The sequence below is a fragment of the Puma concolor genome, chromosome B4 (genome assembly GCF_028749965.1).
Source record: "Puma concolor isolate L17-30 chromosome B4, mPumCon1.1.hap2, whole genome shotgun sequence".
In the NCBI taxonomy this organism is placed as follows: Eukaryota; Metazoa; Chordata; class Mammalia; order Carnivora; family Felidae; genus Puma; species Puma concolor.
The window spans coordinates 11928997-11956901 of NC_141673.1; the positions used below are offsets into that span (position 1 = coordinate 11928997).

Consider the following 27905-nt stretch of genomic DNA (forward strand, 5'->3'; position numbering starts at 1 on the left):
CGGTCCCTCCCTCCTCCTTTCTCTCCGCCCGCCTTCCCGGGGCTGCCACAGTGGCGGGTCGGAGGCTCCCGGCCAGTCAGCTCGTTCCGGTCCCGAGCCCCTCCTCTCCCCCAAACAAACAGCCCTCCCCACGCCTCGGGAGCCCGGACCGCCCCCTTCCTCCCTCGGCCCGGCGTGTGGCGAGGGGCAGTGTGAAGGAGCGAGCGCGGGCCGGCGGGCGAGCTCCGTGAGTGCGAGAGGCGGGGCGCGCGGCGGGCCGGGCCGGGGTCGCGTGTGCGCGTGGGGGCGCGAGCGAGTGCCCGTCGCGACCCGCCGGCCGCCGCGAGCGAGCGAGCGAGTGAGCGAGCCGCCGGCGAGCGACGAGCGGCCACCGCCAGCCGCCGAGGGGCGCCGGGCCCGCGCGCGCGCACGCACGCACGCACGCGGGGGCGGGGGCAGGCGCGCGCCCGCCTGTCGCGACAGTCGGGGCCGAGGCCCAGGGGGAGGTGGCCTGTCGCGGGTCGCCCGGCTCCCGGAGGCGAGGGGGGCGCGGGCGGATGGCGGAAGGCGCCCAGCCGCAGCAGCCGCCTCAGCTCGGGCCCGGCGCCGCTGCCCGGGGGATGAAGCGGGAGTCGGAGCTGGAGCTGCCGGTGCCCGGAGGGGGAGGAGACGGAGCCGAGCCCGGCCTGAGCAAGCGGCCGCGCACCGAGGAGGCGGCGGCCGACGGCGGCGGCGGGATGCAGGTGACTGCGCGGGACGGCGCCCGGTTACGGCGGGGGTGCGGCGCGGGGGCCGCGAGGGCGGCGGGGGCGCCGGGGTGGGCAGGGGGTGGGCCTCCGGGGGTCTTGGCTTGGAGGTGGGAGGGGGCCGGTCGGGGCCTGTTTGGGAGGCGCGGCGGGCTCCTCGGGCTGGGAGGCGAAGGGTGCAGGAGGAGCCTGGTGTGTCCCAGAGGGTCTTGATTCCTAGAGGGGTGGCGGGGGGGGGGGGGCGACGCGTGAATAGGTTTTGGGGGGAAATCGAACATGGTTGAGACGGATTCCATTTCTTCAGACCCTTCCTTAGTTCCCGGGGGTGGAGTGGAAGCCGGGAGATCCTGGGTCTGTTGCCCAGAGAGCCGCTGCACTGAGCGGGGGTGGGGGGCGACGGTGGGAAACCTCCCAAGAAGGAGTACCTTTTTGGCGTCCCTCGACCCACACGGGGATGGGGACGGGGAGCGGCAGATAAAGAAGAGTGAAAAGGGAGAAAAGTCCTCGAGAGCCCAAAGGGGATGTGGCTTAGCTTGTGGGTTCAATCAGTTAGTTACACAAGGAGTGTGAGAAGTACGAGGAAGGAGTTTGGTGATGGTGTGGGGACCCCGTGGCGCTCGGTCTCATTAACTTTGTGGAGCACGCTGAGGAGTCTGGAGAGAGACACAGCACGTACCCCTCTTTACGTGGCAAGGGTACCGACCAGCTCTTAATGGTCCTGGGGTATAAGTGTCCTCCTGGGGTATAGGGCTTTTGGGAGACTGGATTCTGTGTTGTGGACTCAAAGATAAGCCGGTTGATTTGGGTAGAGAACGGAAAGGCAGTGATAATAGTCAGTTGACTTTGTAGTTTGAAGAAGAGCTGAAACCTTCGTACCTTTCAGGATTTGGTCCCTGTTCCGAAAATACTTGCCGTGAAATGGTGGAGCTCACCTACCAGCAGTTGTTTAGAGATCTGCCTAATTCTCTTAGAATCATAGAATGTTACAGATAGACGGGACCAGAGACATCATTTTTTTCCCCAGGGGTTCTTGGTCTGGGTAGACTTGGAAGATTCTTACGCACAACAGTTTACTTGCACTTTTTTGGTAGGAGGGGAGGCCACTACTTTTCGTCTCTGTTTTTTTCTGTCCCCCCCCCCCCCCCAGCGGATTCAAGTCTCAAAATGCTTTGACCACCTCATTTTGTAGATGAGGAGTCAAAAGTCCAGAGAAGACTAGTGACTTGGCTAAGGCCACCCAGTTAGCTGGGTAGCAAACCTACAGCTCGAAGCCCAGTCTTCTAATTCCTATTCCTGTGCTCTCTCCATTACACCACTCTTGGAAATCCCTGCAGTGCTAAAAGACTTCCTGTGCTCTGCTCCCCGCTTTTCAAGGCTCTGCCTGACTTCCTGTGTTAGAGACCGAGCTGTATTTAAGCCTGGCGTGGCTGCTGTGTGCTTCTTGGTCTCCTTTGCAGAAGCCACTCTGTTAACTTGTGTTGACTTGGCTAAAGGCACCCTCTTGATGTTTATTTGTGAATTCTTTTGTTTGCCTGCTTTTGTGCTCCACCAGAACTCTTGTCAGGCAGAGGAATTGGGAGAAGTAAAAGCTCAGGGCCTTGGAAGAAGTAGCGAGGAATAGGAAGAGACTTCAGCTGAGGTGGGTTGATGTTGGCTGACCCGAGAGAGATGACCGGATGTGGGTGCTGGTGGGCAGGGTCGGCTTGGTGGGTGCATGTATCTGTGTGTGTCTGTGTTCATTCATTGCTTCTGTCAGTCGCCGTCAGCAGTGAGACTCCCTCCCCTCCCTTTCCTCTCCTCTCCTCTCCTCCTGGGGCTAATTATTTGCTGGTTGCCTTCAAATTGGCTAAGGATAGTAGTATTTGGAAATGGAGCAGTGTGCAGGGACTTTGGAGTGTGCAGAGGAAGGAGGGGATTAGGCCCTTTGGGTGCAAAATGGGCAACTTAGAACCATCCCACAGAGAATCTTTTTTTCACTCTGCGTGTTTGTGGATCTTTATTTATTTTTCACATCATGCATTCTCATTGCTGTAGTTCTGACACACCGGGTCACGCAGGTAGTCACATCTTCATTGATTTAGCCCCCTGCCTTCAACGAGCTGTATGCTTCTGGGAAAAGCCCTTCTTTGGGGACCTGTTTCCTTAGTTGTAAAATTTAGGGTTTGTACAGGATGATTTCTAAATTATCTTCTAAGAAACACATCAGGTTCCCTGACCTTAAGGTACTTGGTGCTTCCATCTGGGTGGAGAGACAAAATAGGTGAAAAATTAAGACAGAGAGAGAAAAAAATGTGTGTGTGTGGTTTTGTGTGTGTGTAAGTCCCAGAGGAACAGGAGCAGAGATACCACAGGGTGGATGCATGATGTCACAAGTCATTGCATAATTTAGAGCCACAATACGCAGAGGATTTGTGCCACTGGGTCCAGAAGAAGGAGATGGTCATTCCTGCTGAAATGGTCAAGGAGGGCTTTATGGGAAGGTTGAAATTTGAGGCATAATCTGAGTAAAGGAGAAAAAAATGTTCATGAAAAGACAAAATTTAACACTCGGTGACCTACAGCTCTAATACTTTCCTATATCATTCTGATAATAATGGTGGGGTATTTAATATTCATTTAACTAATGTTTATTGAACAGCTGCTATGTGCCAGCCTCTGTTTTAGAGCCTAGGAGACATGGCAATAAAGAAAACAGACTCCGCTCTCATGAAACTAATAATCTGATGGAAAGAGACAGTAAAGAAATCAGCAACTGTTATTAGGGGGTGGTAAGTGCCAGGAAGAAACTTAAAGCAAGGAGAGGGCTAGAGAGTGAAGAAGATGGTCAGGGAAGGCGTCTGATAGGCGATCCTAGGGTGAAGTGAAGTGAGAGGAATGGACCCTTCAGGTATTTGAGGGAAAGGGGTTCAGGTAGAGGAACCGGGGGTGCAGAGGCATTGAGGAAGAAGTGCACTTGACGTGTGTGAGAACAGGAGGCCAGTGTAGCTGGAGCAAAAGGAGCAGGGGGAGACAGCCTTAGGAGATGATCGCGGCTGTGTAGAAATGCCTTGTAGGCCGTATGTAATATGCACTTAAAAAAATCTAGAGTTGCCAGTCTTTTTAGTATACTAGTATATGGGTTAAAGCACATTTTTTTTGAAATTTATTTACTTTTAGTGTTTATTTATTTTTGAGAGAGAGGGAGAGAGAGAGGCAAGGGCAGAGAGAGAGAGAGGTGGGGACAGGATCCAGAGCAGGCTCCACACTGACAGCAGAGAGCCCCCACGTAGGGCTTGAACTCACAAACCGTGCAGTCATGACCTGAGCTGAAGTCAGATGCTCAACCGACTGAGCCATCCAGGTGCCCCACATTTTTTTTTTTTTTTTTTAATCTTTACTTATTTTTGAGAGAGAGGCAGTGTGAGCAGGGGAGGAGCAGAGAGAGAGGGAGACACAGAATCCGAAGCAGGCTCCAGGCTCTGAGCTGTCAGCACAGAGCCTGACGCGGGGCTTGAAATCACGAACTGCGAGATCATGACCTGAGCTGAAGTCGGCCGCTTAACCCACTGAGCCACCCAGGCGCCCCTTTTTTTCTTAAATCTTAACAAGTGGAGTTTTCTTGAGGTCATAGGTCCTTCTAGGAAGCCTTCCCTGACAACCGAGGTCACACCAGACTCTCGTCTTGCCTTTTGTTATTTTGGTGCTTAGTTTTGCATCACCTTATGTTGTTCCTTGTCTTATTCTTGTTCTCCTAGTGAGACTGTGAGCTTCCAGAAGACAGGAACTATATTTTTTTGTTCTACCTTTATAATATGTAACAGTTTTGGGTACATCGTAAGTGCTTAATGCCTGTGAAGTTGAAGTTTACTTTTTACAGATGATTAAGGGATGGAAAAGATCATGAGATTGAGAGTTCTTTTATGAAATTCCTCAATCTTCTGAGTGTCCAAGAATTAACCTTTTTTTTTTTTACAGAAAGAAATCGTTTACTGGGGTTAATGTCCCAAGACTGCTTTACTGAGAGGAACTACAACTCAGAGCTGTAGGTTCCGAAGCTGAACCCTGTTGAGTTACTGCCAGTAAGCTTTTGGAGTAAATCATTTCCTTCCCAAAGTGGAGCATAGAGGACATGAGAGAGTCTGTGGTGCTTATGTTATAATCCTTAGGTTAAGAAGGAACCATGGCGGGGAGAGGAAGGATGGTCCTTTTCAAGATCGGTTTGCAGAAGCTTAACATGGACCGAAGAGGAGTGAGCACAGCTCTGGAAACAGTACAGAAGTAGAGAAGCTTGGGCGGGCGAGGAGGGAAGAGAAAATTTCAACCTGAAAATTGAAATATGGTTTGAGAAATGTAGTCGGTTGTTATAGAGGGTGATGGAAATACCGTACCCTCGCCTGGTGGAAAGTTAAAATGCATTACATATATAGGTATGGGAGGTTCATTTCACTGTAAGCCAAGTCTGCTATGTGTGAAACTTGGGCTTTATGAAACATGCTAGGGAAAGAATTCTTTCCGTCAGCTCTTGTGGTGAATATAAATGATTTGATGAACAAAGATTCAGTTTTTGTGCAACTTTATAGGAACTTAGCTGCTGTATAAAAAAGGCAAGGTGCACCCTAATTATTACTTACAACTTTTAGCAAAATTCTTTTTTTTTTTTTTTTTTTAATTTTTTTTCAACGTTTATTTTATTTTTGGGACAGAGAGAGACAGAGCATGAACGGGGGAGGGGCAGAGAGAGAGGGAGACACAGAATCGGAAACAGGCTCCAGGCTCTGAGCCATCAGCCCAGAGCCTGACGCGGGGCTCGAACTCACGGACTGCGAGATCGTGACCTGGCTGAAGTCGGACACTTAACCGACTGCGCCACCCAGGCGCCCCAGCAAAATTCTTTATAGCAGTGAAATGTTGGTATGTGATTATTATACGGCCAGCTAACTGCTTCTGACCATCAAGTCATAAATCCGGGTTAGTTAAGTGGGTTCAGCAGTTGTTCACGTTAGTGGTTGATTCTGGAAGTAGGAAAACTTTCTTCCTGGACTTAGGGCCAGGGTTCCAGCCAGCCTGTGATCGCTACGTGTATGCTGTATCTCTTGTAAGAGTTGATCTTCCCGTTTTCTTGTTCCTGGGTTTCTTTCCTCCTAGGTGGGTGTCTCTTTGGACTCGTGTTTGGCTACTTGGTGCTGATGCTGACCACGGTGCTACCATCGGAGTAGAGCTATAAAAATAATGTGCTTGCTTTCCAAGTAATTTCACGAATGGTGTCTCACAAAAATTACCGAATTTTTCGTATCTATTTGTCTTAGTCTCCTCGAGCACTGTAACAAAATACCGGAGGCTGGATGGCTTGAACAGAAGTTTATTTCTCACAGTTCTGGAGGCTAGAAGTCCAAGATCAAGGTGCTGGCACATTTTTGGTGTCTGCTGAGGGGCTCTCTTCCTGGCTTCTTGCTGTGCTCACATGGCCTTTTCTGGGTGTATGCTCCTGGAGAGAGAGCGACCTATCTCTGTCTTCTTACCAGGGTACTAATCCCATCATCGGAGTCCCGCCCTTATGACCTAAACTAAACCTAATCACTTCCCAAAGGCCCCACCTCCAAATACCACCACAACTGTGTGGGCTAGGGCTTTAACATACTAATTTTGGGGGTGGGGAACACAGACAGTCAGCCCCTAATACTACCAGAGGTGCAACTATTGATGGAGAAACTGAGGCACAGTCACTTTAAAAATTAGTGATTTTTGGGGCGCCTGGGTGGCTCAGTCGGTTGAGCATCCCACTGCGGCTCAGGTCATGATCTCGTGGTTCGTGAGTTCGAGCCCCGCGTCGGGCTCCGTGCCGACAGCTCGGAGCCTGGAGCCTCTTCAGATTCTTTCTTTCTCTCTCTCTGTGCCCCTCCCCCGCTCACACTCTGTCTCTCAAAAATAAATAAACATTAATAAAAAAAATTAGAAAAAAAGAAAAGTTAGTAATTTTTTTCAAGCCTCACAAGGAAGCCTGTCCTGTGAATGTAAAACTCGAAAGGTCTTTGAGAAGGAGAAAGATCTGAATTCAAAGTAGGACTGTTCTTTAGAGTGACTCACGGGATTAGCCTGAGTTGAATTTGTGTCCCACCTCCTTCCCATCTTCTAGCCACCTTGTCATTTTTTTCTTTCGCACACTGACATGTGAACACAACAGAAGCTAACTAGAGATTTAACTTTCATTTTAGTATAAAACAGACTGGTGCAGACAGGCCTCAAGATAACAGGATTGGGGAGAAAGACACTACACTCCTTCGTGTAAACAAGAATGTTGCCAGCGCGGCTCCAATTTGACACCTCTCAGGCCGTCAGTTTGATGCCAGGCTTTCATAATTTGTAGAAACAGTAAAGGCAGTCATTTTAGTGAATGGCTTTGCTTGAATTTTTGTTGATATATGCATTTGTAGAGCATAGTAAACGCCTTTATTCTGGTGCCTATGTGCACTTCCCTCAAAGACCGGAGGGAAGAGCATCGGGGATGATGGGAAGGAAATGGCAGTAACTGGATGAACAAACAGATGGAGGAGGGACGGCGAGTGCATTTGGTGTTTTAGGTGGCCCCGAGGAGTATTGAATTTCTTATTCTTCTCCCCTGCAGCCCCAATACAAGCAGGCAGCTTACATGGCTAAGGTTTCATTATCTAATCCATCACAGATCAGCTTGAATAAACCCATTGGCTGGTGCTGATCTAGTTAGGAGGGCAGTGCAAAGCTGCTTGAGCCAGGATTGGGGCAAATCGGATCAGAACAGCCATGTGAATCTTGGACATATTTCTTTAATTTGGGTGGGTAAAGTAGTTTGGGAAATACTTGAGAGAGCGAGAGAGAGAGAGCGAGCACGCGCGCACGAGTGAGCAATCAGCCATGAGTTTTTTTCAGATATTGTAGGGACTCTGAGGGGCAAGTGTACGGACGATATGATCTATTTCTCTGGAGTGTAGGCAGGTTGCTTTGATTTTTTGAGTCTGAACATTTTTGGGTCATTAATGCTCAGTAGTAATCTTTTGTAGCAGCATTTGGAGATTCCAATTGCGATCACTTAATTATGACTACTCTGAGTGAACCCTTAATCCGAGACTGTACGATATGGGTCCTCTCTCTGTTTAAAAGGGGAGATACCGTGGCTATCACTATTGTGATGACCAACCTTAACGTCTATAATTACGTTTGTTATCCACGTATACTTGAAGTATGGGGTAGTGAAAGAAACGATTTAGAATTTCTCATTTTGGGTTTGACTCCTGGCTTTTCCACTTAGCAGATGAATGACCTTTGGCAAGATGTTTAGTGTCTGAGCTCCTGATTACACATCTGTGACCTGGGAAAATTAATACATACTCTAATGAGCGGCAGTAATGAGTAACTGAGATGATTTAGAGTGTCTATCATGGAGCCCAGCAGTAACCGTTTATTCCCTGCCTCCCTCATAGCCTGCTGCACGACACTCCTTGAGTTCCCGCTTAGTGCTTGATCAGCATGGAGTGGTTAATGCATTTCCGATTGATTAAGTGTCAGAGTCGGGGACCGCTAGAGATGAGCAGTGTGTTAAACTGAATTGCTTGTCACGTGGGTGGGGGACGTGAATGGGCCTGGTTGGTTATCACGGGCTCTCTGGTCAGAGGAGAAGGAGACATTTGCTTCTTTGCTAAGCACTAACAGGGCTACTGAGGTATCACACTGCCTGCATTGAGCAGTGGACGTTTCATGGAACCTGTGAGGTCCCGACTGGGAATGTGCGTGACAGATATGCTGGCCGTTTGGGTGGTGAAAATATCGTTTGTGTTTCCAGTGTTGTAAGGTTTGCTGGTCAGATATATGACCTCAAAGGGATGGTGCTTTTTGTTCTTATTCTGGTTTGTGGAAATTGAGATGGAAAGCCTTTGTCTCTTGTGGTCTCTCTCTGGTCTCTTCAAGCCTGCCCTGCAGACTATGAAGAGTCATCCACCTAAAAGAGCTTAACAACACTTGATGGTTTGTCTTTGTCTTCCGGATAGAGTCCGGTCTCTCATTTGGCCTCCTCCTGGCCTGACTTGTGCTGGTCTTTGTAAACTCATCTCATTTTTACAGTCTACCTCTTGAGTCCTGTTAGGGGGCTTATAGTTTCCTGAGCGCCATGCGGGCTCATTCGTTCTTCTGTGCTTTTGTTTCCGGTTTTCCCGGCTGAAATTCCTGCCTCGACATCTCTCTCTCATCTGTAAGGCTCAGTCTTCAAGAATCAGCTGGGCTGTGGACTCCCCTGGATGCTTTTTGTGTCTGCTCCCATCCCTCCCACATTCCTGCTGGTTTCTAAAACACTGTGTCCATAGCTGTGTGTTAGGGTTTTTTTGCTTTACCATTTGTTTAAATGTCTGCTCCTGCACCCCTTCCCAGACTGTGAGACCAGGGGATCCTTTGGGTTCCCTAGGATTTAGCACTGGGCCTGGGCCCCAGTAGTCAAGAAACTGTGGTTCTTGGTGAATTGAACCTTGTCTCTCTGCTCCTCAGTGGGGCCTGCAGATGGCTTTAATTGTTTCTCCAGATTTTCCCTGGGGGGCCTGGCCCTCGGTCTGCTTTCCTGATCCTGTGAAGACTGGGTGTTGTGGGATTTGTGAATGGTACCTGATCTTTCCATTGATATCGGGGTTAAAGGTGAGAAAGGGGTCTTTGAAAACAGAAGCTGGGGTGGAATTTAACTGTTGAATGTGTTGGGTGGGCATGGCAACCAAATGTTTAGTTTCCTGTGCTCAGATATTAATTGAGTGCACGTGTGTATGTGTAAAAAGCGCCTTTGTGATGGTGTGGTGAACGAAAAGAGAGGAACCGCACAAGCAAGGGGCAATTAGAGCTAACCTGTTCCAGTTCATTGGAGCAGTCTGTTGATCTGCCTTTTACAGTGCTGCCGAGAGATTCTGGAGTGTTGCAGTTCACGGATATTACCACCATTTGGGACTAAGCCCATTTGATCAACTTTCCCTTCTCAACCAATGAATTTCATGAGCTGTTACAGCTTCTTTTGTGGGTACGGGAAAAATACCAAGCTGAGACACCTCACAGAATACATGCTGTTTTTTCAGATCACGCACTGGATATGCTTGCAAATGAGGAAGCTTGATACAGTTCTTTTCAACCGCAGCCTTGGAAATAGATTCATAGATGTATTTTACAGGAATCCTCTCTCCTTGGCCCTTGTTCTCCCTGCCTCCTTGCCTCTCGGCTAATGATTTGTGCTCCTATATAATCCTCGTCTGTTTTCCAGCCTCGAGACTTCCCTTACTAGTTTAGTTGGGGCCCCTTTAAAGGCGATCGGGTATATACACTTTGTAGTGCCTCTGGCTTCTGGATTCTGCTTCAGTAAAGCAGGTTCTAAGAAGGGAATGAGAGAGAGAGAGCAGCCAGTAATATCACTTGCTTCTGACGTGCCCTGTACATACGTGGCATCTAGAAATTTTCAGCTGAGGATTCAAGGCACAGGACACATGGTAAATACCACTTCTGAAGCAGATGACAGTTTTGAGTTGCCAAATGATAATGGTTGAGTAACTGCTTAAAAACCTATTTTCCCAAGGGTGGAAACGGCCTTTGAAGTTTAGGTTTCCACAAGGGTGTGTTCAACCATAATACTTGGGGGTTTTTTTGGGACCTGAGTCCTCAGATAATACCTTGGTATGTGGGATTTTTCCCATGTGAAGGCTGGCTCCTTGGTTTCTCCTTTGCTGAGGAAAAGAGATTTTGCACTGAGTATTGGATGTTTTATTCCAGGCATGTGGTTTCTGAGGAGGCATACTGTTTATTTTTCTTTTTTGGCTGAATCAATTTTGTTGAATCTTAATTTTTTTTTTATTTAAAAAAACTCTTTTAACATTTATTCTTGAGAGACAGAGAGAGACAGAGCGTGAGTGGAGGAGGGGCAGAGCGAGAAGGAGACACAGAGTCTGAAGCAGGCTCTAGGCTCTGAGCTGTCAGCACAGAGCCGGATGCGGGGCTCGAACCCACGAACCGTGAGATCATGACTGGAACTGTAGTCGGACACTTATCCAACTGAGCCACCCAGGCACCCCAGATAAGTTTATGTATTTATTTTTGAGAGAGAATGCATGCATGGGAAGGGCAGAGAGAGAGAGAGAGAGAGAGAGAGAGAGAGAGAGAGAGAGAGAGGAGACAGAATCCCAAGCAGGCTCTGCATTGCTAGGGTGGAGCCTGTTTCAGGCCTCAAGCTCCTGAGCCGTGAGATCATGACCCGAGCCGAAAGCAAGAGTCGGACATTCAAGTGACCGAGCCACCCAGGTGCCCCTGTGGGATCATCATTGTAAATGTCACAGCAGAGCGTGATTTATCATGAAGGATGGGCAGGGGGACTGTCTCAGTGATGGGGCTTTGTGTGGGCAGGGCAGACACGGTACCGGTCCAATTAGAGGAACCGCAGACCTGGTCTGGGGGCACTGTGGGGGCTGGAATATGGGCTGTGGCTCCTGCTTCTTTTGGAACACTTTTGGAACAGAGACTCATGGGAAGTTCTTCCATTTGCTTTAGTTTGAGCAGCTTTTTCCTCTGCACATTGGCAGCTGTTTGGAGGAGGGGGCGTTAATTGCTGTCCGCCAGAAGGATTTCCAAAACAGACCTATATAGATTTCATTTAGGGATTTATTTCAGGGGTAGGTGGTTTGTCCTGAGTCAGGAGGACTTTGGTTCCATTTTCCTGGAAGTTGGTGGGCTTCCATGAGCCTGCTCTATTTATCTTGGACCGTTAGGCGAGTAGAAAAGCAGCTGCATAGTTAGCCCTTGTGTGGAGCTTAGTTTCATAGGTCATTCTCTCTTGGGGATTTTTATACGGTCACATTTACAGCCTGAAGTTTTCTTTTCCTTTTCTTCCCTTCTGCAGCTCAGTGCTCTGCAGAAATTCTGAGGAGGGTGGATAATAATTTTGGGTAAAAAGCAAGAATCGTTTAGCTTCCTCCCTTCTTTTTGTTTCTTTACTAGCCCCCCCTCCCGCCGCCCATCCTTTGCAAAAGAGTCTGCAAATGAGGTCGCTTATCCCTTAATCGGACTGTCTTGTCCCCTAACACTCTGAATATGTGGCTTTGACAGCTTTCACCTGCTATTTCTTGGTTTCCAGGGGATGGGATAGTAGGATTGTGTGATTTCAAAGCAAAAACTGGCAAAATTGGAAGATGTTTTGTGGTGGCTCCCAGCGTCCACAAAGCGTAACTCATTGGTTTGCACCTCGTACAAACTTGCAGGAGTACCGTCACCGTCAATAGCTGGCACAATGGGTTTGAGGACTTTGTTGGAACTTCAGGAAGTCTCCACAATGGCTGCCTCTCACAGTGGGAGCTTTGGCAGGGCTTACCGGGAGTTGGTAGTGCTTGTTTTGAAAGTAGGAGTCTGGTCCTATCCCGCTGGATGTCTCTGTGAGAAGGGCAGGGGCAGATTTGTTTGAAAAAGGGAGAGCGGGGCTCTGTAGCTGTCACTTATGTGGTCCATTTTATAGATGTCTGTGTTTGCTCCACTGACACACGAATTTTACTGCATGTTTTGTATGTTGTATTCATACTTGCAGCCATAGCCTGACTTGTGACTTTCAAGAAGCTGATTTGACTAATTTTGGTATTAAAAAAATTTTTTTTAAGGTTTATTTTTGAGAGGGGGGAGGGGCAGAGAGAGAGAGGGAGACATAGAATCTGAAGCAGGCTCCAGGCTCTGAGCTGTCAGCCTAGAGCCCGACGACGATGACGGGGGCCTTGAACCCACAAACGACGAGATCATGAGCTGAACCAAAGTTGGACGCTTAACCGACTGAGCCACCCAGGTGTCCCCGATTTGGCTAATTTTGATATCATCTCGGACTTTAAAGTGAAGGTGGTCATATTTAAAAGTTCCATGTGGGGGCTTAGAAGTTAATATTTCTGTTGGCTCTTCCCTCCCCATCCCCAGCTGCTGCTGCTTTTATGCATCATAGACACTTTTTTTTTTTTTTTTTTTTTTTTTTTTGTTCCTCTGCTTGGTGTTACAGGTCTCTCGCCTCTTGTGGTGATTCCAAATAGATCTTTTTGCTGCAACATTGTGGCTTTGATCTGGCTGTTTTACCCTGTTGTAGATCAATTGGTTAACTTTGGCATTTTGCATACATACAACAGAAATCTTTTAGAAAGGTGCTTTTCACTGACCATTAGTGATTTTTGTCAGCTGTGTAAAAATGCTGTGATTAATAGATACACGTGTATCTGTGTGCTTGTGTGCTTTTCCTTTATGCTTACTTTGCATTTCTGTTTCTCTCTCTAGGAGTGGTTGGGACTGAGTGCTATCCTGTAGGCTTTGCTTTTTAATCCTGGCAAGCCCGTCTCAGGAAACCTTTGCATTTGATTTTCTTGGGCTGTGTGGGGATCATTTACCCCTATTGGATTTTAGCTTCACTGTGGATTCTTTTTTGCAGTGTTACTTTTAGGCAAATAGTAAATACTTGTTTGGTTTCACAGTATCCCAGAGTTTGAAGAAACCCACAAAATTTGTCACACATACTTTGTTTAAAAAAAAAAAAGTATCAATTCTGATACAAGAAAAAATACCTCACTGGTCCAGCATCCTGTTTAGGCAAGGAAATTGTCTAATTCAGAGTATTCCAAGCTGTTTTCCATCGATTGCTCTTTGAGACATGGTAAGAGGTATCATTCTTCTGAGAACAGAAAAATCAAATAACTTTGGACTAGCGTTAAGCAAAATTTGAACTATTGCATTTTACATTTCATAAGCAGATGTAACTCTCAATTTATAAAAATGCACTTAATGAAGTGTCTCTTTCTCCGCCAGGTTCCCCAAGTACTCCGTACCCCTTCACTAAACCTCTAATCCCCGACGTTCATCACTTGCATTATTCCTCTCCTTTTTCCCCCCCGGATGTTAGCAAACTCTACACGCTTTTCCATGCTACTGTTTTCAATGACGATATCAGAAGTTAATTTTTTTTAAAGATGTTTTTATTTTTTTTTTAATTTTTATTAAAAAAAATTTTTTTTTCAACGTTTTTGTTTATTTTTGGGACAGAGAGAGACAGAGCATGAACGGGGGAGGGGCAGAGAGAGAGGGAGACACAGAATCGGAAACAGGCTCCAGGCTCTGAGCCATCAGCCCAGAGCCTGATGCGGGGCTCGAACTCACGGACTGCGAGATCGTGACCTGGCTGAAGTCGGACGCTTAACCGACTGCGCCACCCAGGCGCCCCAAAGATGTTTTTATTTTTAAGTAATCTCTACACCCCATGTGGCTTGAACTCACAGCCCCGAGAGCCAGAGTTGCATGCTCCAACAACTGAGTATGGCTCTACCAGCCAGGTGCTCTAAGGTTACATTTTTTTTTCTTTTTTAAATTTCATTATTTTGAGAGAGAGACCAAGAGAGAACGCGTATATGAGCAGGGGAGAGGAAGAGAGGGAAGGAGAGCGAGCATCCCAGCTCTGGGCTCTATCTCGTGAACTGCAAGATCATGACCTGAGCCGAAATCAAGATTTGGATGCTTAACCGATTGAGCTAGCCAGGCACCCCTATTTTTTGTTAGTTTGTTTAATGTAAACGAGGTCTACTAATGTTTTCGTGAATGGGTTCTATGTGTGTGTGTGTGTGAGTGATGCTTTGAAAAGTTTTTCCCACTCCCAAGATTATTAAAAGTAGAGTGGGCTTGCAGACCGACAGAGCTGGGTTGGAGCCCCTAGCTTTTCCATATCACAGCTGTATGATCTTGGCTAAATGACTTAACCTTTTCTTCCCTTGTGAAATATACTATAGGATTAGTGTAAGAATGGAAAGAGGTGATGTACATCATATGCTTTTTAGTTCAGGGCCTGACACATAATAGGTATTATGTAATAGCCATTTTTATTATAATTACCAAGCCCTATTTTCTTGTACCCCAGTTGTGTTTCGACTTTCTTAAAAATCTTTAAAAAAATGTTTATTTGTTTTTGAGAGAGAGAGACCATGCACACCGGCGGGGGTGGGGCAGAGTGAGAGGAGGACAGAGGATCTGAAGCGGGCTCTGTGCTGATGGCAGAGAGCACAGTGCGGGGCTCGAACTCATGGACCGTGAGACCATGACCGGAGCTGAAGCTGGATGCTTAACCAACCGACCCACCCCGGTGCCCCTGTCTTTTGACTTCTTTAAAGGTCTCTTAATCTTTGTATCCTTGGCTTCTACATAAGTGTCTGAGAGATACTATAATAAGAACCTGGTAAACGTTTGTTGAAAAAATCAGCCGTTATGTGACTTGTTTGTAAAAATCTCTGTAATAATTTTGTTGCTACAAAATTGCTGCCACAACAACCCACAAGATAGGTGGTTCTTTTTCCTATTTTTCAGACGGTAAAAATACACTTCTCTAAGCCTCATGACTAGGAAGCAACAAAACTGGTGCTTCTACCCGATCTTGTGGCTCTTTATTCAGTGCCTTTTCCTTTGGGTCTCATGCCCCTCGGGCCAAAGGGTATGACTGAGAAGGAATGGAGTGAATAGCGAACGTGAACTTCACGTGACATATATTTACTATTGAAAACGTTTTGTCAGGGCACCTGGCTGGCGCAGTCATTTACGCTCAGGTCACGATCTCACGCTTCGTGAATTCAGACCCGGAGACGGGCTCTCTGCTGTCCGCACAGGGCCGGCTTCATATCCTCAGTGCCCCCCTCTCGCTGCCTCTTCCCCCTCGCATGTACTTGCTTGCTTGTTCTTTCTCTCTCAAAAATAAACATTAAAAAAAAATTTTTGTCCGTTACCTAACAGTTGATTCATGTAGAAGTCAACAGCGATCCCCAGTTTCTTTCTGCAATAATTTGGATCTAGCCAGTGTTTTGAATTGGGATTTTGCTAAAATTTAGTGTGTACTGTATACGCCAAGCATTGTATTACAGACTTTATGTGTTTATCTCACTTTCCTGTAGTTCATATTTGGAGGGGTTAAATGAGATTATTCGTTGCCATATGTATGGTAGTTTGTTATTGTTATTATTATTATTATTTTTTGCCTCAAAGTTTTCCCATATCTAATTTTGTTATTGATCTGATAGATCAGCAGTAGATAAATCAATGGATTGGTAATGGTGGGTAGTATGAAATGATGAGAGCTGAAGTCATCTAGAAGTTATCTGGCCAGCTCCCTGCTTAAATCAAGGAAGGGAGGTGATGTACTCGTTTTCAGGGACAAGTTATTTCAGTCTCCCGAGAGCAGATGGGAGGACAAGCAATAAACTCAAACTTTTGGCTTTAGGTCCAAGTAGAATCTTTCATTTCTTAGTCTTTTTTACTATTCTGGTATTTTCTTTGAGAGTTTCTTATATGGGGTTCCCCCGTCCCCCTGCTTTTCATTGATTTTTTAAAGCATGTGACATATTCACATGGTGAATGGTTCCAAATACGCAAAAGAGTAAAAAGTCTCTGCCTTCTCCCAACTTTCTAGTTTTCTCCTTGGAGGTAACCAGGATGGTTAGTTGTCTGGATATCCTTCCAGAGATCGTAGTTACATAATATTTTCTCTACCTCCTTCTAAAAAAAAAGCTCAGATGGTGATATTAATATGCATACTGTCTGTACATACTACATGTATTTTGCTTTTTTTCCTCTCTCTATTTGGAAATCATAGCAGTGTGTAGATATTTTTTGTCAGATTTCTGCAGTTAGGATTATTCTCTTGTGGGCTGCTGAGATAACTATACCTAAATGTCTCTGGTAAGGATGACTCTGATTAGTACAGGATCTCATAAAATGTGAGTCTGTTTCATGGAATCACAGGGTCAGAGACCTACTCTTTTTTTTTTTTAAACGTTTCATGTTTTTGTTTTCGGAGACCTGATCTGCATCTGTGTTCTTTCACTTGAATACTCTACAAGTCCCTGGCCGATGATAGCATTTTAAAGATGTTTGAGTAAAAGGTAGGCCTCCTCAGCTCTCCACCTGCTCCAGTCAGCTGCTCCTGATCCCGTCTTTTTACACCCTAGAGGCCCTTTTTGGGTCAGATACCCCATTTGTCATTGAGTTAGTAATGATACTCAGGATCTGCCTTGAGTCATTGCACACAGAATCTAACTGCAGTGTGATTTTATTCCGTGTGACATCTTCTGTACCAGGCATATCCAAAATGTCCAGTTTATCCTGATTGAATGTCATTGCTGTCAGGAGGCTGGTCAGTGAGCCAAGTTTGGTATGGAATTGGGAGAAAGGGAGGTTTGGCTCCTGGTAGGTGTTTGTGTCTCAGCAGCCACAATGGCCATTAGTTTCACTTAGCCCCTGTGTTTGTGGAAAGCCTGGGATTGAGTGAATGCTCTTCATCCTTAGGAGATGGCCACTCTGCCACTGAGACTTGACGGGAAGTAAATAGATATGGTTCAACAAACAGTATTTTTCTTTTGTTTACCAGACAGTGGATTCTGATTCAGACGTAGCATCAAGGATTTCACGCTTAGGCTTGACTCTAGCTCAGTTGACCTTTAGAGACTTCTGCATTTAAGGCTAGGAAACTGCTTTTTTTCAGAGTTAGCTTCTGCGATGGACCTTTGTCTCCACAAGGGTGTTATTACAGAGGAGGTAGCGTTCTCGCTGTTGGGCGAATGAGGCCAGTGGAGACGTGTCTTGCACTCTAGGTGAATGCTGACGTCCAGTACATGGTGATGCTGCTCTCACCGCACAATCTTTATGGTCCCAGGGCTTTGCAGCGAGTGAGTTAGGCCCACTCGGTCTCTGGCCCCACGCAGTGAACGGCAGGGCACCAGATGCTGGGTTGTTGCCCCTCTCGCTTCTTCCTTCACACCTGGTATAAGGTTTCCAGGCATTTGTGCAACCTGATAGCAGAAAGCGCCTGTCTTAGCAGTTGAGAGATGGGTTGGCAGGTGGCTCAAGTTACTCCACGTTCCTGATAAGAGCCACTGATCCATGCTGGTGGCTGCTGGGGGCGGGGGTAGGAGCTGTACTGCCGGTGCCCTGCCCAGCAGGAACGGTGGTGGGTTCCATCTGGTGTGTCAGGACTCCCGTGAATGTGCCCAAAGCAGTTCGAGAGGTCTGGCCGGCATCTCTAGGGAAGCAGCAAACTATTGGAGAAGCAGATCTTGCCTTAGAGGAGATGGGTCTTAGGCAATGGTGGCACACAGGGGCAGGAGAGGTACCAACCTTGAAAATATGAAATACAAGCCCAAGGAATAGAAATCACATTTTATTATTGGATCTCTTAAGTCGAAACCCAGCGAAAGACTTTATTGAGTGAGGTGGTGCCAGGCACAGTGATGGCTAAGACGTGACTTTGCAGTGGGGAAGAGGATGTGTGCACAGATGCTTTTCACACCACGTGATCATTGCTCTGACAGAGGTATACGCGGAGTATGTGTCAAAGCCTAGTACTTGGTGGCAGGTACTCCAGAGCAGTTGTCACACCGTATTAAAATATCGGGTTAAAAGGAGCCATTCTGGTATCAGACTGCTTAGGTTCCGACTGTCTCTATGCCTGCTTACCTGTGTGTCCCTTGAGCAAGTTACGTACCTCCTCAGTGCTTCAGTCGTTCGTCTGTGAAATAGGAAAACTAGTTTGTACCTGGCAACATTGTTGTGAATATCGAGGTAATATAGGAAAACGTGTTTGGAGGGGCGCCTGGTCCATGGTAACCACTGTACGTGTCACCCGTTGTTATGGTGGTTGATGTAGCGCCAGGCAGGGGCACCAGAGACCATGGCAGACACACGCTGACCTGTGGCAGTGCGGAGTCCGGTATTTATTGTGCTCCCTGAAAGATTGTTAGCATTAACTATGCCAGGTACTGTACGGAAGAAAATGAGTGAAACGTTAACCATCTGTGTCGCTGTGTACGATACATGATGTGAGTCCAGGTTTTGGAAAGGTGTGTAAAAAAATATACTAACGCGAGAAGCTTCAGTGTCCCATGGCAGTTTCAGAGAGAGAATCTTCCTGTTCGTTTGGGAGTTGCATTGGAGGCCCTTCTTCTTTCTTGACACTCTGAAGATAGGCTGTCTATCTTTAAGGTGGGACAGTACTTTATTTCGGACAAGTATTTCTTGCTTTTTAAAAACCTCTAGGAGAAACCATCATTTGGTTTGGAGGAAACCATTTTAGATTAGAATCCATCCATCTATCCATCCGTTCCTATCCCCCTTCCCCTTACAAAGGGGAAACATTACTAATGGTTAAACCCCTTCCTCATTCCTTATATTAAAAGTAAACCTCTCATCGTGCAAAAGCCCCTACTCTTTTTTTTTTTTTTTTTTTAAAGTGATCTCTATGTCCAACATGGGGCTAGAACTCACCACCCTGAGATCAAGAAGCCTTGCACGCTCAACTGACTGAGCCAGCCAGGTGCCCCCAAAGCCCCTGCTCTTTTGCTTGGTCATTCATTCACCTCACAACATGTGAGTGCTTACAACATGCTAGACCCTGGGGGGTACAGAGTTAATCAAAGGGAAGGTATTATGGAATCTGTGAAGTGCATTGTGGGAGGTGTCTGGAACAGCTGTCCGTTGGAATAAAAGTTTGGTACACGATGTATCGCTAAGGGTGTAGGTGGAGAAAGGGGTCCCCATGTTGCTGGTGTGGTGAAAAGCCGCATACCCTCCATGAAAAGCTGTCTAGCAATATCTGCTGAACTGTAAAACGCACATACTCTTTGACTCAGCAGCTCCCTTTCTAGGAATTCATCCAGTAGATATTTCTGCATCTGTGTGCAGGGAAATACATTACAACATTACTTGAACTGGCAAATGGTTGAACAAGGCAGAACACTCTTCGACAGGAAATCTGTGAACTAAAATAAGGTACATTCACGGGATGGAATATCACGCGGCCGTTACAAAGGGTCAGACAGCTCCAGATGAACAAACAGAGAAGACTCTGAAATACATCAGGTGTGAAAATTCACGGTGCGGAAAAGCGGACAGTTTGCTGCCGGTGTGTCACAGAGAAAAGCATCCATGCAGGTGCACACAGACTCTGCCAGGAAACACAAGATTGCGGTAACGGGTTGCCTCTGGGGAGTGTTCCCGAGTGACGGAGAAGTAGGGGTGTAGGCGGAAGGCTTCTTGTCGTAGCCTTTTGAGTTTTGTGTCATGTGCTTGTATTGTTTAAAAAAATCAAAGTAATTTATTAACGTGACGTAGGAATAACTACGGGAGCCATCTTACTCATCATAATGCTTGAATTTGTCAATTTTCATAGGAAAATGAATGAAGTCATGTGTTAGAGCAAATGTGCTGGTTCTGCTCACCACAAAGAAGAAAATAGTACTGGGGTGGCACGTGACCATTTAAATTCTGTCACATCGTTCACTGGTACACAGGGTGTTGCCAGTGTTTATATGTATTATTTACTATGTTTTATTATATTTATTATTAACTGTGTCTTACTCCATAAGGCTAAAACCTCGGATTATAACGAAAATTCTGATATGAAGGGGAGGATAAGTGTAGAGATGATTACAACCGGAAGTAACGTTAGAAATGGCAGATACTGACCGTGTGTACGGGATGAATTGTGCAACGACGCAGATGATTATAACGGGTCGAGAGCAAATCATAAAGTGAGTTGAGAAGAAATGAGACAACTTGGGACCATTACCGTAAGCCAGTTTGCTTAAATATTTCCTCACTAGATGCACACCTATGGGTTACTTGGATTGTTTCACGTTGGGGTTTTATGAACTAGCGGACTTAGCAACAGCCTTTCCTCCCAGACCTAACCTGATGGTAATAGAGGAGCTTCTGTGCCCTGATAGGAATGAGTGCAGTGTTTCTATGGGAGCATAATAGAGGGATTCTTATCCGGTTGGGTGGCATGGGCCCAGGGAGACATTCTGCAGGAGCTGTTGCTGAGAATTGAGTGAGTGAGGGCTAGGCAGGGAAGGGAGAAGGGAGGGCAGGCCCGTCCAGGCAGACGCAGCAGTAGGTGCGAGGGCAAGGGGCGATAGGAGCTGGGGGGGTCAGAGGTATCAGTGCGGTCGGAAGAGAGGGCGCAAGGACATGAATTTCCCCCTGTCTTCGGTAGGTAGTTCGTCCACAGACTGCAGTCCCCTTGCAGTCTGTACCATTGTTCTTGATGTTGCCATAATGGTGATGGTGATTGGATTATCCTGCCACTCAAGGACCATGGTCCCCTGGCAGGGGGAGTAGTGACAAGTCTCTGTTCATCAAAGAAGAGTAAAAGAGAGAACAAAGAAAACCTGTATTTGCTTTGGTCGTATATATGTAGTTGAGCTGTCTTCTAGCAGAATTCCTTATTTGTTTTCAGCTGTCTTTATCCTTGAAGAGGCTTTCTCTCTACTTGGAATCACAGTTTGAGTGCTGCGTGGAAAACAACTTGAACCTGATGTTCCCTTACATTACATTTAAATTTATGTGAAGCACTTTCGACCTTGCAGGCATGCATTTCGCTCTTGCTTGGAATGCTGTTACAACAATGTTTTGTCCGTCAGAGGCGTTCCAAAAATTTTATGAATGTTAACGTGCTTAATCTCCCAGTATTCCAGGGTAGGTGGCAGGTAGGCAGGTGATTTTTTTTCTTTTTTTTACATATCTTGTGTGTTAGCACATTTCGGTTGTTAATGCCTCTTAAGGAGAAAGTTTCTCCTTTGAAGCTGAAATATGCTATGTTTTGAATTCACTCAAAAGAAAAATTACTCCAGAAAGCTTGAACCAAACCTGGTTAGATGCTTCTGAGTTATGCGAGAGGGATTGAAATAAACTTTTTTAGCTAAAAATAATGTTGCTCCCAAGTTACCAAAAATGGCTGACTAAAATGCTTTTAAGATCCTGTGTAAGCCACCATAAGCTGAAGGTCAAGAAAAAAGTTTAGAACATGTCTTGAGAAACGATTGGCTGTATTTTGCCAAAGCTTTTGCCAAGCTTCTTTTTCCATAATTATCTCATGGGACAAAAGCTGGTGGAAAGTGTTATGCCTTAGATTCGGTAGGGTTCTAGAGATTCTTTAAGTATGCCGCCTGTTTCTTCCGATGGTAACCTTGTACCTGTGGAAGGCATTAGGGTAGGTGAAAACCGGACATTGAATTCTAAAGATACTGTACAGCTGCTTATGCTGATTAATTATTTAAAGCCCTTGTCTCCTGTCACAGAGCAGTTTTGCTCTCGGGCAACATTGGCCATCTTTCACAGAGAGCCAAGTGTTGGGTCGTCAGCGTGTGGAATCGCCACCAGCATTAGCCTTATTTAATTCTAAAACCTCACTGTGCTTTAATGATTACCCAGAGGACCCCTCTGCGGCACCCCTCTGCTGTTGGTGGGGACAGCTTGAGGAACTGGAGAGGCATGTTGACTTTCCTCCTTGACGTTGCTTAGAATTGTAGAATATTGGGGTGCCTGGGTGGCTCATCTGGTTAAACGACCGACTCTTGATTTCGGCTCAGGTCATGATCTCATGGTCGTGAGATCGAGCCCCAGGTCGGGCCCTGTGCTGAGCGTGGAGCCTGCTTAAGATTCTCTCCCTCTCTATCTCTGTCCCTCCCCTGCGTGCATGCTCTCTCTCAAAAAAAAAAAAAAAAAAAAAGTAGAATCAAATCTTGAATTAGAATGAAATTTAGAGGTTTTTTTTTTCATAAAAATTACTTTTTTTTGGTAGAGCCAATATAAAGTCATGACTTTTTCCTTCCTAAATAACACACCTATTTATTGAGCACTAGATGTGTATGAGAAGGCTAGGTAACTAAGCTCATGTCCAAAGACCTCCTTCCTTCCGTTGGGGAAGAATGGTAGCCTGCAGGCAGCGTGTTGTTTACACTTTGAGGAGAGTAGAGAAATTTTAGAAGTAGCTGTTCCCGGGTAGTAAGAACTCATCAAAAATTAGAATAAAAGGATCATATGGCTCAGTTAAGTGCCAGCTTGGATTGAGGTGGTCCTATGGCTTCTTTTTTTTTTTTTTTTTTTTAATTTTTTTTTTTTCAACGTTTTTATTTATTTTTGGGACAGAGAGAGACAGAGCATGAACGGGGGAGGGGCAGAGAGAGAGGGAGACACAGAATCAGAAACAGGCTCCAGGCTCCGAGCCATCAGCCCAGAGCCTGACGCGGGGCTCGAACTCAACGGACCGCGAGATCGTGACCTGGCTGAAGCCGGACGCTTAACCGACTGCGCCACCCAGGCGCCCCAATGGCTTCTTAACTTTATCCAACCACGCCCAAAAGCCCACAAGGGTAGCTAAGTGTGCATTACCCTGGGTGGGGCCCAGGGAAGCTGGAACAAACAGGTTCTAGTGCAGTAAAGGGTCGGAGAAGACAAAGGACAAAGGACGGGCTTGTGATACAAATTTGAGATCCTGCTGTTAGAAGAGAGGGTAGTGAGGATTCCTAAGGAATAGTTATCAGATGGATGATTTTGGTGGAGAAAAGCCCGCCGGAAATTAATAGGAAATAAATAGGTCGAAGTTGGAAGCTTTGGGAGGGTTGTCAGCTTGAGTACTGACATCATTGAGGACTAAACCGGTGGACTCATTGGGCAGATTGAGAGAAAGTCATGGCAGTGGAGAAAGTGGAGAGAATGATATATAAGGATTAACTTGGCTGTTCTTAACCGGGGGATGTTTTGCCTATCACGCAACATTTGGTGATGTCTGGAGACGTTTTTTGATTTTTTGTAGCTGTGGAGGTGCTGCTGGCTCTGGTGGGTAGAGGCCGGGGGGGTGCTGCTTCAACACCCTAAAACGCATAGGGCAGCCCCCTCATGAAGAATGATCCAATCCAAGATGTCAGTACAGTGATTCAATCCGAGGTTGAGATGCCCTGGATTGTTTCTCCTCCCTTCCATTCTGCTCTGTAGAATTCTGCACATCTGTTCGTTCTTTTGTTCCGTGATCATTTATGGAGCTCCACCAATGTGCCAGGCACCGTGCTAGATAGGCATTAGGAACATCAAGATTGGTTAGACATCACCTCCTTTTTAAAGTTTATTTCAAATTATAAATTAATACACGGATATATTCTTATAAGTAAAAAAAAAATCAGGAACAAACACGTAAAGCCAGTGGTGACTTTGACTACCACCTTCAGTCTCTGTTCCTTCTCCAGAGGTACCCAGAGCTGTTACTTTGGTATGTGTAACCGATTATTAGGTCACTTCCCCTGCATCCATTTTCTTTCCTTGTCTTTTATGCTACGCCAAGAAGTTTACTTTCGAATATTTGTACTAGGCTGCACCTTTCTTAAAATGGGGACCAGGTGTTAGGTTTCTCTTTTTGACTTCTCATTATAATATACGTGGTATGTAAAAAAAATATAAATATAAATATAAATGTAAATATATATATGTGGTATACAATAAATGTTTGATGAGTAAAGAATGAAATGAATTGATAGAAAAGCAGCAGTGGGGAGAGCAAAGAGAATGCCAAGTCCTAGTAATGGCCTTTTATAGGCTTTGGAAGGCTGTGGGGTATGTTTATGGGGAAAATGAATTTATGTTAGGATATAGAAATACTGAAAGAGTGAGGAAAAATTCAAAGCTGTACAGGTATGAAAGGGTTTCCTGGGGGCCCAGGTGCTGAGCTGGTACATAGGCAAAGGAGTTGAGAAGGACCAGAGAGCTTCATTGTATAGGGTTCAAGAGTCAAGGAGGGGTAGTAGGGCACCGGTCTTTTGAAGGTTATTGCAAGTTAGCAGTGAAGAAGAACTTCCCAAGGTAGGAGCTTTTCATAGAACTGGAAGAGTCCAGAAGTTCCTTTTGGAGTGTGATGTGATAGAAGCCTTCGTAGTTCTGTTACGTTCTAAAGGAATTCTGCTTGCGCACATGCTTAGAGATACATACCTCTTTATATACCTAAAGGCCCTTTGTTTTTCACTGAACAGAATGTCTTAGGGAACATTTTGTTTCAGTTTATGCAGATCAACCTCATTCTTTTGAAATGACCACATAGTATTCCATAGAAAGTTTTTTTTTTTTTTAAATCATGATTTGTTTAAACATTCCTATTGCTAGACATTTAGGTTGTTCTCAGCGTTCTGCTACTATAAGTGGTGCTGCTTGTGGCTATGTCCTTGTGCACGTAGGTAAGTCCGTGAGGACAGATTCTGAGAAGTGGCATTGTCGGTTTCTACGGGCATGGACATTGACATTTTTGATAGGTATTGCCAGGCAGCCTCCAAAATTGTACACTGCCGTGAACAGCAAAGATGCGATTCGTGAGTATAAGATGACTTTTTCCTGTCGTTTTGGCAAATGTGTTCCCATGCTTTGATTTTTAACAGTCTAAGTGAGAAACGGTACCTTGGTCTTTTATATTTCTGTAATATAAAGTGATCTTTTTTTTTTTTTTATATGTCTAAAATTCATTTGTATTCTTTGTCATCAACTCAGGTTTGAAACAGGTTTTGTTTTTTTTTAATTGGCAAGAACTTTTATAAATTAAGGAAATTAGCTCTGTCATTCATGTTGCAAAAATTTCCCCGACAGTTTGTCATTTGTCCTTTGAATTTATTTATAGCATAGAAAGATGTGTATGTGTTTGTATATATTTTGGAATATAACTGAGTATATAAGAAATTAATTTCAAGTTTTTGGATCTTTGGTTTTTTTTTTTTTTGTCTTGTTTTTTTCTGGGAAAGACCGTCTCCACTTGGAGATTTAAAAATAACTTTCTGTGCTTTCTTTTAGTACTTTAATTGGAAAAACCTGGATTTTAGTTTCATTTCTATCGTCTATTGGTTTTGTGACATTGGGCAAGTTGAGTAATCTCTCAGAGCCTCAGTTTCCTAAACTGGAAGGATTAGAGCAGATGATTTGTACCATTGTAAGGAACTTTCAATTATAAAGTGTCTTGTTTGCTTTTCAGTGAAATTTGCTTTTGTTTTGTGCGGGGACCTGAAGTTGGGGGCAGGGTCAGGGAAAGAGGTAAAGAGACATGGAAGGAAGACAGAGACATGCACAGAGGGCGGAGACAGAAACCAGGACTGTGAACAAAACCCAAAACCGCCCCAGAGAAGATGGAGGGAAAACAAAGGAAAACAGACACAAGGAAGGTAGATACTGAGACCCCAAGTGGGATGCATTTTTCATATCATAGGAGGTGAAACACATGTTGGGTCCCTTTGTTCATTCCCTCTCCCTCTCTTCCTCCCTCCCCCTCCTCCCTCCGTTTTCCTTCCTTCTTAGAATAAAAAAGTTAAGTGTAATACAGAGATTGTGAATTAGCACAAATCGTCAAGTGCAAAAGTTAAAGCTTCAGAGTCTTCCTCAGTGTGTATGTGCATAGTACTTAAAGCCAAGTGCTTTGAACTCCTCGGACACAGTGTGTTGGAATTGTTATTACAATATCGATTTATCTATCGCCTGGCAGTCCCTTTCCAGGTCTAAAATTCTGTGTTTGAATGTAGTGTACATGTTTTAGTATTTCTGTAAGAACTGTATCTTCTGCATTTCCTGCTTTTGGATATTAAATCTGTAAAGTTAATAATGGCTTCCTACGTGTTTTGTATTTTCACGTCTAAGACTGAAGTTCTCCCCATAGATTATGCCTTTAAGAAGCCTAGCTTCAGTCTTTGGACACCTGTCTTCCGTGAAAATTTGGGCTGAGATATTCCACTGCTTCCCTGTTAGTCTCCCTGTCTGCTAAGCATGGGTAATAGTACTCATCCAGCAATGTGTAGTTAACAAAAATTCTTACGTGACCAGACCCTCTAAAGTCTAATGTTCAGTTATTTCCATTGCTTATTAAAAAAATTTTTTTTAAGTATTTATTTATTTTTGAAACAGAGAGAGCACAAGTGGGGGTGGGGCAGAGAGAGAGGGAGACACAGAATCCGAAGCAGGCTCTGAACTGTCAGCACAGATCCTGACGTGGGGCTCGAACCTGCGAACCATGAGATCATGACCTGAGCCAAAGTCAGATGCTCAACCGACTGAGCCACCCAGGTACCCCATCCATTGCTTATTTTTTAAAAGTCAATTTGTATATTGTCCTTAGACCCCAATTTATGATTCTTTCTTGTTGCCTGGTTTGGGGGGAAAAAAAAACCTTAAAGAAAATTGTATGCTTACCACCCTGGCCATATGTGAATTGAATACACTCTGACCTTTTAGCTGGTGGTAATTTCCTCTCACAAACTCTTTGTTGCCTTTTTAACCTCACGGACCCCCTGCCCCTCCGAATGGGCCTGGGACATTATTATCTGATGGCTTCCCCAAGTTGCCCTTCAAAACAGACGGCCGGACTTCTTGAAATCCTTGCTGGTTATCATGGCAGCGGCTGCCACTGTGGGCTGATGGGAAAGGAAGTCATTGCGGTTGTCAGAAACACGGTCTGGAGGAGACGGGGCTGAAAGTGCAAGTACGTGGCTTTGGCTTAATGGCTCCAAGACTGGCTGTTGTGAGCAGTTGCCAGGGCCTCGGATGTCCTCTTGTCCTAAGACTTGATAAAAACTTTCTCCTCCACTTCTGGAGGATGGCTTCCTTTGGAGAGACTCAACCTTTGCTGCTTCCTCATCGTGCGCATTTTAGATGCAGTCCCTCGTCTCATCCCTGCCCTCCTTTTACCTAAAGTAAAACCTAACCGAGAGGTGGTGTTTGAGGTTTCACTCTGCGTGCGGCAGTGTGGGCAGGAAGAGGAAGGTCCAGGGGGTGACCTGCGAAGGCCTTTGATTTGGTTGGGTCGATGGTGTATAAACTGAGTTAAGTAACAGTCTAAGTTGATGAGGTAAAACATAGTAAAGGGTCATAAACCTTGCTAATTCGCTGGTGAGAAAGATCGTATTTAGTACAGGAGTGCCCACAGTTGTTTTGCTGGGTTTGCTGGGCACTTGGAAAGGTGAGACATAAAAGGCGAAAAAATAAAAGGGATCCAGAATGTAAGCTCTGGCGATTGAAAAAGTTTTTATGTGTGACTTTTACAAGTTGTCATTAATTATTGTAATCATAAGCCTGGGAGGCTAAGGGGAAAACTTTCCTCCGGCCGTGGAAGCTGACTCAGACTTTCCTCTGGGCTCCCTCCCCATCTCAGGATCTCCTGCCTCTGGCTTTGGAAATAAGTTGCAGGAGGTCCTGTGTGTGATGTAATATAGCAAATACTTAAATTCCGTGTCAGAAATAACTAAAGTTCTGCATTGGAAAACAGCACTGGAGAGAAGGGAGTGAATGGAGAGATGTTGAATCTTGGTCTCTCGTGGAACAGCGTCACTGATGGCAGGTGGGCAACAGGGGGAGCTGAGGGGAGTTTTCATTGGCTTCTAA

The 27905-nt window shown here is 45.5% G+C and overlaps 1 protein-coding gene across 17 annotated transcripts in view; it reads left to right on the plus strand.

Moving 5' to 3' along the window:
* Window positions 1-232: 232 nt before the first annotated feature.
* RBFOX2 (RNA binding fox-1 homolog 2) overlaps window positions 233-27905 on the plus strand; it is a 289602-nt gene continuing 261929 nt past the window's right edge. For 7 of the 17 annotated variants that reach the window (XM_086712391.1, XM_086712395.1, XM_086712401.1 and 4 more), the window contains exon 1: window positions 236-722. In XM_086712391.1, coding sequence (XP_086568517.1) covers window positions 537-722 — 186 coding nt within the window. In that variant the 5' untranslated portion in view covers window positions 236-536. Of the gene's footprint in view, window positions 723-27905 lie in introns of all 17 variants that reach the window. The other 10 variants (XR_015253340.1, XM_086712403.1, XM_086712392.1 and 7 more) reach the window with 4 other exon arrangements.